The sequence below is a fragment of the Ascaphus truei genome, chromosome 6 (genome assembly GCF_040206685.1).
Source record: "Ascaphus truei isolate aAscTru1 chromosome 6, aAscTru1.hap1, whole genome shotgun sequence".
Lineage (NCBI taxonomy): Eukaryota > Metazoa > Chordata > Amphibia > Anura > Ascaphidae > Ascaphus > Ascaphus truei.
Genome location: NC_134488.1, coordinates 53,134,035 through 53,147,055, shown reverse-complemented (window position 1 = coordinate 53,147,055; position 13,021 = coordinate 53,134,035). Strand labels below are relative to the sequence as shown.

The 13,021-nt window shown below is 46.5% G+C and overlaps 2 protein-coding genes across 4 annotated transcripts in view; both read left to right on the top strand.

Moving 5' to 3' along the window:
• RPL27A (ribosomal protein L27a) overlaps nucleotides 1-13,021 on the top strand; it is a 240,408-nt gene that overhangs the window by 104,441 nt on the left and 122,946 nt on the right. The gene's annotated exons all lie outside the window — the stretch shown is intronic.
• The window catches only part of SIAE (sialic acid acetylesterase), a 77,012-nt gene that overhangs the window by 25,818 nt on the left and 38,173 nt on the right, over nucleotides 1-13,021 (top strand). For all 3 annotated transcript variants that reach the window (XM_075604285.1, XM_075604284.1, XM_075604286.1), the window contains exons 3-4: nucleotides 2,728-2,903; nucleotides 12,839-12,977. In XM_075604285.1, the coding sequence (XP_075460400.1) occupies nucleotides 2,728-2,903; nucleotides 12,839-12,977 (315 nt within the window). The remainder of the gene's footprint in view (nucleotides 1-2,727; nucleotides 2,904-12,838; nucleotides 12,978-13,021) is intronic.

The window sequence follows — 13,021 nt, the reverse complement described above, 5'->3', positions numbered from 1 at the left end:
TTAACACCTTTACCACTGGGATCACTATCAACAGACAGGACACAGAAGTTGAATAAAAGAAAATTTATTCTGGTAAGCCAGCAAACACACAAAATACACAATCCCAGTGTACACTCACCAACTGGGGGCCTGGGGAAGAGGAATCTAGCCTCCAGTAAGCGCAGGGGCCTGCTTCAGTAGGCTTGCCCTGTACAGCTCCTTCTCTGGCTTCTCAGTGCTATTTTACACATGGCACTTTCGAAAATCCAGGTGGTTGGAAGGGAGCCAAAGTCGCAGGAACATCCAAAAAATAAAAGGAAATATAATAGTGCAATATGTTGTGATAAAACGAATTCTGAGTTATCTTGGCTCTATAGAGTGTCTACTTACAATAAGTAGGTATATATAAAGCGTTTTGCAAATTAGGATGGTGTGTAGCAGGCTGTAAAGACAGGATCCTCGCGAGTTTGAGGTGAAGGAGATCTCACTCAGGTACACATGCCACAGGAAAAAAATACAGAAAAGACCATAGTACAGATCGGACAAGAACAGTTTGTATTAAAAGCAGGATAAAAGTTTGTACTTACAATAAGTACATAAACACTGTACACGTAGCGTTTACTTTAGAGGTGAAACCGGCGTCTGTGTGGATAGTCTCTAGCTGCTGCAACTCCCAGTCCTCCTCGTCGGATCGCGATGACTGGCGTCTGATGTCACTTCCGGCGCAAGGGTGACGGCTTCCGATCCGGAACACAGAGGTTAGCAGACAGCAGGGGAACCGCAGACTAGGCACCTTCTCCTTCTGGGCAGCTGTGCAGGCTGCAGGAATAGGATCGTTTCAGTTACTTATATATATATTTTTTCCTGTGTGAATCTATCACTATATCACTGCACTTTTATTCAGCGCCTATCTAAATCATTCTGGTTTCATCACTTTCGAAAATCCCACAAGCCTTGTCTCCAATCAACTCCAAAACTGTTCTCGTTCTCTGTTCGTCCGCACTCCATACATAGCCGTCTGTCTGCTATACTTTTCATGGAGCAGGAGCCGCCGGCCAATCAGAAGAAGAGGGCTCATCCAGCTTCATCAATCAGAGGAGAGGGCTGGCTCAAGCACTCAGGATCGCCCCTCGAGGAAGGAGCTGCTGGAAAGCGGCAAATTTGAACTGGCCAATGGAAATCGCGCCTACGGGGCTGAGACCCGGCAACGGTTTTCCTTGCCAGGCCCATACCTCCCGCTGGGTAGGCGCCGCAGCATCTCGAAGGAACAAAGTCTATGCCCCGCTGAGAGCCCGTCCCCGCAACTGATAATCAGCCCTTCCCTGCTCACCATTTATCCTGGTACTTAGCTGCTCCCAGCCTTTGTCACAACCCGGCATTTCTCTGCAGACAGCCCAGCTAAGTGAATTACTGGGTCTGCATACAGAGAAATGCTAACAGCATAAATCACATACTGGCTTGCTAAACTGTATGGGGAAATACATTTACACAGGGAATAAAGTGCTTGTCTACATATACAATCCCCATTCCCCAATTCATAAAATTGTCCCCCTTCCAGGTATCACACAGTGATTAGCTCTTTTCTGGAAGGGGTTACACCAAACATTACATACACCAGCCAAAATAAGCCTCACAGAGGCAGCCTTTACACACGGTATTGCCGTAGTCATCTGGGCTTCACCTTTATTATGTGAGGCTGGCTACTCCTACCGTCACAGGCGTCATCAGCCTTCTCCACCTGAGAACCTTCACGCACACCCGTCCGGTTTGTGCAGGGCTAGAAGTATCAGTGCTGGTGTTCAGTGTTATCGTCCCTTTGTCCTGTCTTGGCAACTGCCGTCCTGCGCGGAGTGTCCTATCTGCCTGATAGTCCTGTATGTTTCTGAGTTTTTAATATGTATTACTTATACCTTTATAGTAAAATATGTTTTGCATTATGTCCTTTGCTCTTGTAGATTTGAGGTAATCCTACAGGATAGCGTCAACTACACACAGTATCTATTCAACTACAAAGTATTATCTTTGAAAGGCTTGAGAATCTTCTACAGTTGTGAGTGTATCAGCTGCTTTTCTTTGGAAACTTTCACATGTTTTTTTTTTTAAAAAAACCTATTGCAATACATGCGTTGTTTTCTGTGTTTGTCTTTTTATATACCCTGGGAGGATTTGCTCCCTGGTACATTTTGGAGAGTTTGCTAAATACATCCTGGATGGTCTTTACATGGAGCTGCATTCCACTGAGGGGTTGAATCAGGGCCAGCTTGTAATTTGGCAGGGCCTCTTACTTTCTCTGGCATCTCCTCCTGCTCTTCATCTCTTCTATACGTTATGACGTCACAGCGTGACGTTGTCATTAAACATTGCAGTATCATTTGTCACCGTATTCTCATGGCGACGCATCATTGCAAGCATAAGATGCAGGAGAGGAGAAGCCGGAGAGAAGGTAAGAGACACTTTCAGAGGCCCAGCGCTCGCCCCCGGCAATCAGTTTTAAAAATGTTGTAGGGAGGGGCGCTGGGCATCTGTAAGCACAGGGCTCGCTGCCACTGCACCGATGGAACCACCATTAAGCCAGCCCTGTGTTGTATATACAATTTGTATAGTTGATACACTTTTTTGTTTGGATTTTTTAATCACTGTGTAGTCACTTGCGCTATTTTTTTGTATGCAAGTGTTTATGTAAGGCGTTTTTTTTTTTTTTTGTTAGTTATATTAACTGTTTTTTATTCTTACATGTTTTTCTAATAGAGAATCCTGGTATTTGGAAAGTACTATTAGATCCCATGCATGACAGTGGGCCCTATAGGTTGGTTGCAAAGCAATATTACAAGGAAAAGGTTCAAAGCATTACACTACAGGACATCCTATTCGGTGATGTGTGGCTTTGTAGTGGGCAAAGTAATATGGAGATGACCGTTTCACAGGTATTTAATCTATTTTGATATTTTTTTCTCTGTTACATTCTTCTATGGCAATTTACATGCAATACTTAATCTATTCATGTTCATATTTAGCCTAGTGGGTTTTTTTTTTGTTTTTTTTAAATCTGACTGAATAAGATAACGTTGTTGCTGTATTAGCCAAGTCAAGTGGAGGACAAAGAACTTTTGTATTTGCAGCTGCATTCAATCTGAACCCCCACAGTGTACATCTGCGTCACCCCAAAGTCGGACAGCCTTTGGCGCATCCGAAGGGCAGCTAAAGGGTGTGGGCCGTTTGCTGATGTTTGGTGATGTTAAAGCCTCTCTATTTCAAGCTGAAACTCTCCTGTACCCAATTTTCCAACTCTATCTGTCCATGAAATGTCTGTGAATTGACTTTATAACCTCTGTTCTTTTAACTTAACCAGAACCGCAGACAGATTTCCCGGGGCCCAGGACTACATTTATGACCCCCCCCCCGACACTCCATCGGCAGTATTGCGAGCCCCATTTCACACCTCGTGAGCGCCCCCACCCATTTCACACCTCGTGAGCCCCCTCTATTTCTCTCCCTCTTCCCATGTATTTGGGGGGGGGGGGTGTACCACCAAAATACATGTAAAAAAATAGGCTTACCTTGGGCTCGGTGGCTGCAGGAGTGTAAGTGGCTGCGGGGAGGGCCGGTGGCTGCTGGAGGGGGGCGTTGACTGCAGGAGGGCCAGTGACTGTGGGATGGATGGGGGGGGGGGTGCTGATTATGTGGGAGGGGGCGATAGCTGCATGAGGGCCGGTGACTGCGGGAGGGCAGGTGACTGTGGGGGGTCCACTGACTACCGTATACAGAAGGCAATGTATCAAAATATTTGTTGTTTGTGCTACTTTTCTTTTAGCTTTGACCTGAATGTTAGTTCTTGAACTAGCCTGAAACATGTACCACAGAGAGATGTTGATAAATTTCCCTTCCATCAATCTGAGAAGCTATCAAATTTTGTCCACTAAATATAATTTATTGCTATCGTAGCTTCTTTTAACCATTTCAGTGCCTCAGGACGTAGCTACTATTGTAAATCATGGGGTCTGACACTCAGAAGGTTCCATGACGTAGTAGCTATGTAAAAATCTCCTGCTCACTCTACTAGGACAGATTAAGTCCTGCGCTGACACAATATGAACTGATAGGGAATGGAAGGGGGATGACCATTTCAGAATTAATTTCAAATAAGACCATGTTATGATTATTGTTTTCCAAATGTTTTCTCACTTAAAAATGTGTTATTACATTGTTTAATATATGTCATGTCAGAACACAGTCTTTCAGGGTAGTGTGAGGATCGGCGCTAGGCTCCGCTCCTCGGACGCGTCATGCACCCCCCGCTGTGTTAATCCGATGGGCCATTACAGTCTGCTGTGGACCATCTCACGAGTTATTGCAAGATGGTCACAGATTTTCCTTGGCAAGCAGTCTACAACCGGCAGTTGCATCTGTATATCTTCCCTCTTAAAAGCTCTGTTGCATGAGTTTACTTCACTTACCTCCTGCATCCAATTAACAGTTTCCGTCTGTATGCCAATGTCAAAATAGCTTTTAAAATGCAATGTTATGCCTCAAGATATTTGAGGCGAGGCCTGGTCGGTTTAGATTACAGTCTCATACGAGTGGATGCCTGTTGCCCACATGACCATGTTGACATAGTTATTCACCAAGGCACATTTCACTGACAGCTTCATCAGCATTGTCATTATCCTAAATCCCTGTCCCTTATTTACATAATTTGGATAAATATCTCATATTTATTGATTACAACAATTACATAATAATTCCAACTGAAAAATGTAACCTTTCACTTGGATGGACTTATAAGAATTATTTTAAGTCCGTTAAGTAAATCTATCTTGTATGTTGTATGCCATAGAGGTATAATGGCAATGATATACAAGGGTTTAATCTTACCAATACACCCTGGAGAGCCTAACTACCCACCCATGGGCACATATCCCCAATACCAACCCTTTCCCAACACTCCTAACACCCCCTTATAAAAAATGATTTATAGCCCTATTAGCCCAAGGTGGCTCATATGACTTTATGCCGTTGGAGAAGTAGTATTATAATATAAAATACAAGCCAATGTTAAAAAAAAACCCAGACATTACGTAAGAAAAAATACTCAGATCGTAAATACACAACCAAATATATTTATCATATCTCTTTTTAGACACCTCTTAAAAAGAGGCATCTAAGAGGGGATATTTATTTATAAAATGTTTTACCAGGAAGTAATACATTGAGAGTTACCTCTCGTTTTCAAGTATGTCCTGGGCACAGAGTTAAGACAAATAATACATGGTTACAAATATAGTTACATAAATGAACAGGGTACACATTATATACAAGACATTGCATGCACAGTTAAAGAAAATATATATATTATAGGCTTATGAAACAGTTACAGACCAGATTAAAATGTGAGACAGCCTTAATTTTGAAAGAACTTAAACTGGTGGTGGATGTGAGAGTCTCCGGTAGGTTGTTCCAGTTTTGGGGTGCACGGTAAAAGAAGGAAGAGCGGACGGATACTTTGTTGAGCCTTGGGACCATGAACAGTCTTTTGGAGTCAGATCTCAGATGATAAGTGCTGCATGTGGTAGGGGTGAGGAGCTTGTACAGATAGATGGGTAGCTTGCCCAGAAAGTATTTAAAGGCAAGACAAGAAAGGTGAACTTTGCGCCTGAACTCGAGTGATGACCAATCTAGTTCTTTGAGCATTTCGCAGTGATGTGTGTTGTAGTTGCATTGGAGAACAAAAGGACATATTGAATTGTAGAGGGTGTCAAGTTTGCTACAGTAAGGTGGGTGTGGGGTGCCGAGCCATATACTATATGATTTACTATATACAAATATATTTGGGGACAATACAATTAGCTTTCCAAAGAACTATTGATCCCAAGGCCAGTACAAACAACACAGGGTCATCCCTTAAGGTTGGAGGAAATGAGATTATCAGCAATAAAGGAAAGGGTCATTACAGTAAGGACAGTTAAAATGTGGAATTCCTTACCCATGGAGACTGTGATAGCAGATACAATAGATATCTTCAAAAAAAAGGTTGGACGTCTTTTTAGAAAGGAAAGGTATACAGGGATATACCAAATAAGTAAACATAGGAAGGATGTTGATCCAGGGAGTAATCAGATTGCCAATATTTGAAGTCAGGAGGAATTTATTTTCCCCCCTATGAGATATCATTAGATGATGTTTCACTGGGGTTTTTTATTTGCCTTCCTCTTGATCAATATACAGTAAGTACAAATATAGGATAAAGTATCTGTCGTCTAAATTTAGCATAGGTGGAACTGGATGGACATATGTCTTTTTTCAACCTCGTCTACTATGTGTCACACTTGCCTCTGATCCGCGCGGAGACCGACTCAGGGAAGCACCAAGGGGCAGAGTCATGCGCCCACGCACTGCCAGGGCAGTGCAGGCGCAGCGGCGTGATGGCGGAGCTCCGCGAGACGCATCGCGCACGCGCACGGGTTGCTCGGCAACCAGGAAGCAGGAGAACGTGAGGGAGCTGCTGGAGCCTCCCACAGGCGGAGACTTGCTGAGTAAACCGCATGACGTCATCATGTCGCGACGCGCATCGCGCACGCGCGCGGGTTGCCCGGCAACCAGACCTAGCATCAGGAAAGCCTAATTGCAAGCTGTTTTTGATCAGTGTCTCTCTGACACCATTGGTGGACCAGTACACACCCCTGCAAGGTAATTGGATCCTTCCCACATATATACCTGCTTCTGCCTGTCCTTCATTGCTGAGCATAAACTCCTGTTTATGCATTGTGCTCACCGCTGCTGTTTAGTCTTGTCTTGAACCTGTCTGTCCTGTTTGACCCTGCCTGTTCTTGGATTTCTACACTCTCCAGCGCTTTGACCCCGGCTTCGTTACTCGACTACTCTACCTTCTATTACCCAGGACCTTGGCTACGAAACTCTACCTACCCGGACTCTCCAACCCTGGAACACGGCAAGTACCCTGACTACCCTGACCTCTCCAACCCTACGACGCGGTACGACTAGGACTACGCACTCCGGACAGGACTGCGTGGTTGTGGGTCGGTGCCTATACATACCCCACCTCAGCCCCGCGGTCTTCCGTCCTGTTTGTGGTGAGCGCAGCGTGACAATATGCTCAGCCCAACAAACATGGACGCCGCTGAGGTTGCCCGACGCTTAGACACCCATGAGGAATGCTTCCGGCAACTTACCGGCTCATTTACACTAAAGGAACAACTAGTTTCCCAAATTAAACAAGACATGGATACCCTGACTGAACAAGTTAACCGTTTATCTGTATCTGCCAGCAACCCCGTTCCACTCGCAGCCACTCCTGCACTTATCACACCTACCTCCGAACCACGACTACCTGCGCCCAACCGTTATGCAGGGGATCCCAGCGGTTGTCGGGGGTTTCTGAACCAGTGTTTCATACAGTTTGAACTAATGCCCTCTCATTTTCCGGTTTCCCGTATTAAAGTCGCATACATAATCTCCCTGCTGACGGACACCGCCCTGGCATGGGCTTCTCCTATCTGGGAGCAACGCCCAGATTTGACCTCTGACCTTACTCTCTTCGTCACCGAATTTAGAAGGGTGTTTGACACTCCAGGACGTAAGGTTACGGCTGCATCCACTCTGCTTAATATTTCTCAGGGAGACCGTACTGTGGCTCGTTATGCCCTGGACTTCCGGACGGTGGCGGCCGAGACCGGCTGGAACGATGTGGCTCTATCTGCAGTCTTCTGGCAGGGTCTGTCCGAACGGTTGAAGGATGAATTAGCAGCTCTGGATCGTCCCGCTGGACTTGAGGACCTGATAGACCTGTGCATTCGGATGGACCAGCGCCTTCAAGAAAGAAGGATGGAGAGAAACAAACACTCCCGAGGTATACAATCGTCTTCTCTGTCTACCATAGGGCCTCTACTCTCCACAACTCCTGTCCTAGATGAACCCATGCAGCTGGGAGGAACTAGCCTTTCGCCTATCGAGAGGCAACGAAGAAGACGAGCGGGACTATGCCTCTACTGTGGCAATAACGGCCACCTGGTATTCAACTGTCCATTGAAGCCGGGAAATGCCAAAGCCCAGTGAGTATAAGGAGGATCACGCTGGGTACTGCAACTTTTCCCCCTCCTCAACCCTCTACGAGGTTTTATCTACCTATCTCCATATCCGGTGAGATCTTCACAGTACAGACACAGGCCTTTCTGGATTCGGGGTCAGGAGGAAACTTCGTGGACCAAAGGTTCGCCTTCAAGAATAAAATACCGTTGGTACCCAAAGATCGACCGGTAGGTCTTGAAGCCATTGACGGACGACCATTGCAGCCCGCGATCATTTCCTTACAAACCATACCCCTTAACATCATGACTAGCGACTTTCACTCCGAGACTATAACCTTTGATGTCATTCACACCCCCTCCTCGAACATCATTCTGGGACTTCCGTGGCTCCGGATCCACAATCCTGTCATTGACTGGACAGAGGCCACGCCACTTCGTTGGAGTTCTTTTTGCTTGGAACATTGCATGTCTGCTCCTAAGGCAGTGGCAAGTATGGAGGTCACGGATCCTGACAGGGTACAGCTGCCGGGGATATACGAAGATTTCCGCGATGTCTTTGACAAACGTCAAGCAGAGGTACTTCCGCCACATCGGACGTACGACTGTCCCATCGATCTTCTACCCGGGGCCATACCTCCTAGAGGAGGGTCATACCCACTATCTGTTCCTGAGACCCAGGCCATGAGAACATATATTCAGGAGAATCTTCAGAGGGGGTTCATCAAGAAATCGTCATCACCTGCGGGGGCAGGATTTTTTTTCGTCAAGAAAAAGGACGGAACCCTCAGACCCTGCATTGATTACCGGGGCCTCAACAAACTCACCATAAAAAACCGCTACCCCCTCCCATTGATAGCCGAATTGTTCGACAAACTCCAGGGAGCCAGGATCTTCACCAAACTGGACCTCAGAGGAGCCTATAATCTGGTTAGAATCAGAGAAGGAGACGAATGGAAGACAGCATTCAATACTCGCGACGGGCATTACGAGTACCTGGTCATGCCATTTGGATTGTGTAATGCTCCTGCAGTCTTCCAAGACTTTGTCAACGACATTTTCAGAGACCTTCTGGACCACCATGTTATTGTATACCTGGACGATATATTAATTTTTTCCAGATCCATGCCGGAACATATGATGCATGTCAAGCAAGTCCTGCAGCGTTTAAGAGAGAACCATTTGTATGCCAAGCTCGAGAAATGCCATTTCCATCAAACATCCACCTCTTTTCTCGGCTACATCATATCGGATACCGGTCTTGCTATGGATCCTACCAAGGTCAAGGCGGTACTCGAATGGCCCTGTCCCCTCTCCCTCAAGGCCATCCAAAGGTTCCTCGGTTTCGCTAACTTCTACCGGAGGTTCATTCAAGGATTCTCATCGGTAGTAGCACCCATCACGGCACTCACACAGAAGGGAGCTGACCCTACAAGGTGGACTGAGAAGGCTCTCCAGGCTTTCGAGAGAATAAAGACGGCATTCACCTCAGCACCCATCTTAACCCATCCAGATCCTTCGTTACCGTTTTTTGTAGAGGTCGACGCCTCCGATGTAGGAGCAGGTGCTATACTTTCACAGAGAAAGAATCATCAAGCTCCACTTCATCCTTGTGCTTATTTTTCTAAAAAGTTTTCCTCCGCCCAAAGGAATTACGATGTGGGTAACCGGGAGCTCCTCGCTATCAAGCTGGCCTTGGAAGAGTGGAGGCACTTACTGGAAGGCACAGAGTCGCCAGTCACGATACTTACGGACCATAAGAATCTTCTGTACATTGAGGGAGCACGGCGACTAGGATCTCGCCAGGCAAGATGGTCCTTATTCTTTACTCGCTTTAACTTCCTCATTTCCTACATCCCTGGTTCTAAAAACATTAAAGCCGACGCCTTGTCACGACAGTTCCTGGTAGAGGATAACAAGGTGGATCAACAGGAGACCATTCTCCCTTCCACTTGTATTTTGGCTGCAAATACTTTTAGTGCCTTAACGGACATTACTAAGGCGCAGAACAACATCCCGGCAGGACTCAACGTTCCGGAGGACCGGTTGTTCACTCCCCGTAAATTCCAGAGGAGAGTCATGGAGTGGGGACATTCATCCAAGACTGCAGGCCATCCTGGCACCAAAAGAACTACTGAGTTCATCGAACGCACATTCTGGTGGCCCTACATGCGGAGAGACATACAAGCCTTCGTAGCTACGTGCGCTACTTGTGCTCGAAGCAAGACGCCACACAACAGACCAGCAGGTCTCCTTCAACCACTACCCATCCCAGTACGTCCATGGACACATATATCGATGGACTTCATCGTTGAGTTGCCCAAATCTAGAGGCATGGACACAATACTTGTGGTGGTGGACAGATTTTCCAAACAGGCACACTTCATCCCTATGAAGGGTTTACCCACTGCACCAATGTTATCCGAAGTTTTCATCAGGGAGATCTTCAGGTTACATGGGTCCCCTCAGGTCATAGTGTCCGATAGAGGATCCCAGTTCATCTCCCGGTTCTGGAGGGCGTTTTGTAAAAATCTGGACGTTACCCTACACTTTTCATCAGGATATCACCCCCAGACCAATGGACAGACGGAACGCACCAATCAGTCTCTGGAACAGTTTTTGAGGTGCTTTATCGCTGACACTCAGGACGACTGGGCGGAACTTCTCCCATGGGCAGAATTCTCCCACAATAATCTACAGAACGAATCATCCCGACAGTCACCATTTATGGTCAACTATGGCTTCCATCCGTCGGCACTTCCTTCCCTCATCTCCAAGTCTGGAGTCCCGGCCGCAGAGGACAGGATTCGCCACTTACAAGACCTATGGCAGAAGATCCATCGGAATCTACAGCACGCTGGTATATTACACAAGAGACAAGCGGATCGTCACCGTAGAGAGGTCCCAGGGTACTCTGTAGGACAAAGGGTTTGGTTATCTACCAAAAACATTCGGCTAAAGGTAGCTTCACCCAAACTGGCACCACGTTTTATCGGCCCTTTCCGCATCACCAAAAGGATCAACCCAGTAGCCTATCGGCTTGAACTGCCAAAAAATATGAGGATTCCTTCTGTATTTCACTCATCCCTTCTCAAACCTTATCATCAAGACTCATCCTCCAAAGGACAATCTAAACCTCCGCAAACCATACTGGTAGAGGGCCAACAAGAATACGAGGTTCAGACCATTCTCAACTCCAGAATATCCAGAGGAGGATTACAATATCTTGTACACTGGAGAGGCTATGGCCCAGAGGAGAGAGAGTGGATTCCTCATCATCAGGTACATGCCAACCGCCTCATCTCTGCCTTCCACCGTAGGCATCCTGAGAAACCATCTCTGGTTCGCCCGGAGGTCTCCCCTCAAGGGGGGGATACTGTCACACTTGCCTCTGATCCGCGCGGAGACCGACTCAGGGAAGCACCAAGGGGCAGAGTCATGCGCCCACGCACTGCCAGGGCAGTGCAGGCACAGCGGCGTGATGGCGGAGCTCCGCGAGACGCATCGCGCACGCGCACGGGTTGCTCGGCAACCAGGAAGCAGGAGAACGTGAGGGAGCTGCTGGAGCCTCCCACAGGCGGAGACTTGCTGAGTAAACCGCATGACGTCATCATGTCGCGACGCGCATCGCGCATGCGCGCGGGTTGCCCGGCAACCAGACCTAGCATCAGGAAAGCCTAATTGCAAGCTGTTTTTGATCAGTGTCTCTCTGACACCATTGGTGGACCAGTACACACCCCTGCAAGGTAATTGGATCCTTCCCACATATATACCTGCTTCTGCCTGTCCTTCATTGCTGAGCATAAACTCCTGTTTATGCATTGTGCTCACCGCTGCTGTTTAGTCTTGTCTTGAACCTGTCTGTCCTGTTTGACCCTGCCTGTTCTTGGATTTCTACACTCTCCAGCGCTTTGACCCCGGCTTCGTTACTCGACTACTCTACCTTCTATTACCCAGGACCTTGGCTACGAAACTCTACCTACCCGGACTCTCCAACCCTGGAACACGGCAAGTACCCTGACCTCTCCAACCCTACGACGCGGTACGACTAGGACTACGCACTCCGGACAGGACTGCGTGGTTGTGGGTCGGTGCCTATACATACCCCACCTCAGCCCCGCGGTCTTCCGTCCTGTTTGTGGTGAGCGCAGCGTGACACTATGTAACTATGCAACTAAAATATGAAGTGGTCAGTGAGGATACTGAGGCCGTATTGTGGAGAGCCTAGGATCCCTTATTTACACCAAAGAGGTTTATGAAATAAAAAAACATCCCTTACCCCATCCATGTATGGTTACTAAGGAGTTAATTCAATATAATTTTGATATGTTGAAGGGGGGGGCATAAATATTGCCACATTGGTCCGCTTTGAAACTCTCAACTAGCCAGGAAAAAAATCCCATTAATTTAACAGAAAGAAAACTTTGACTGTAGCGACACCAGTCTCTTTCAATGCAGATTTGGTATTTGGATGAAAATCCATTGAAATGTATCTTCGATCCTGCTTCAGGTATTTGTGCACCCTGTGTAGAATTAAGAGAAGATGGTTTTGACATTTAAAAAAATTAAATAAAAATTGCGAACGAGCCGAGTACAGAGTATACAGAATAGCCTATAGAACTCTAGGCACCTCTAACTTACTTCTAATGATAACCTTAAAGTGAATGCAAGCTATATTGTGCCAGCTACTATATCCATTTGAATTTTCATACGCATGTTACTTTGTGTATACAGTTTGTTCAACTGTCTTTTTATTAAATAAATGGGGTAGATTAAAATACTCTCACATCTAAATTGTGCCATTTTTATTTCCTACATAGATTTTTAATGCCAGCAAGGAATTAGCTGAAGCTGCTCATTACCCCCATGTTCGGTTATTTGCAGCAGCACTAACAGCGTCTCAAACTGAACTGAGAGACCTGGCAAAGGTGGATTTGCAGTGGTCTTTACCAACAGCTGGTAAGGATTTTCTTTCTCACATAGTTCAATTAATGATTTTCCAA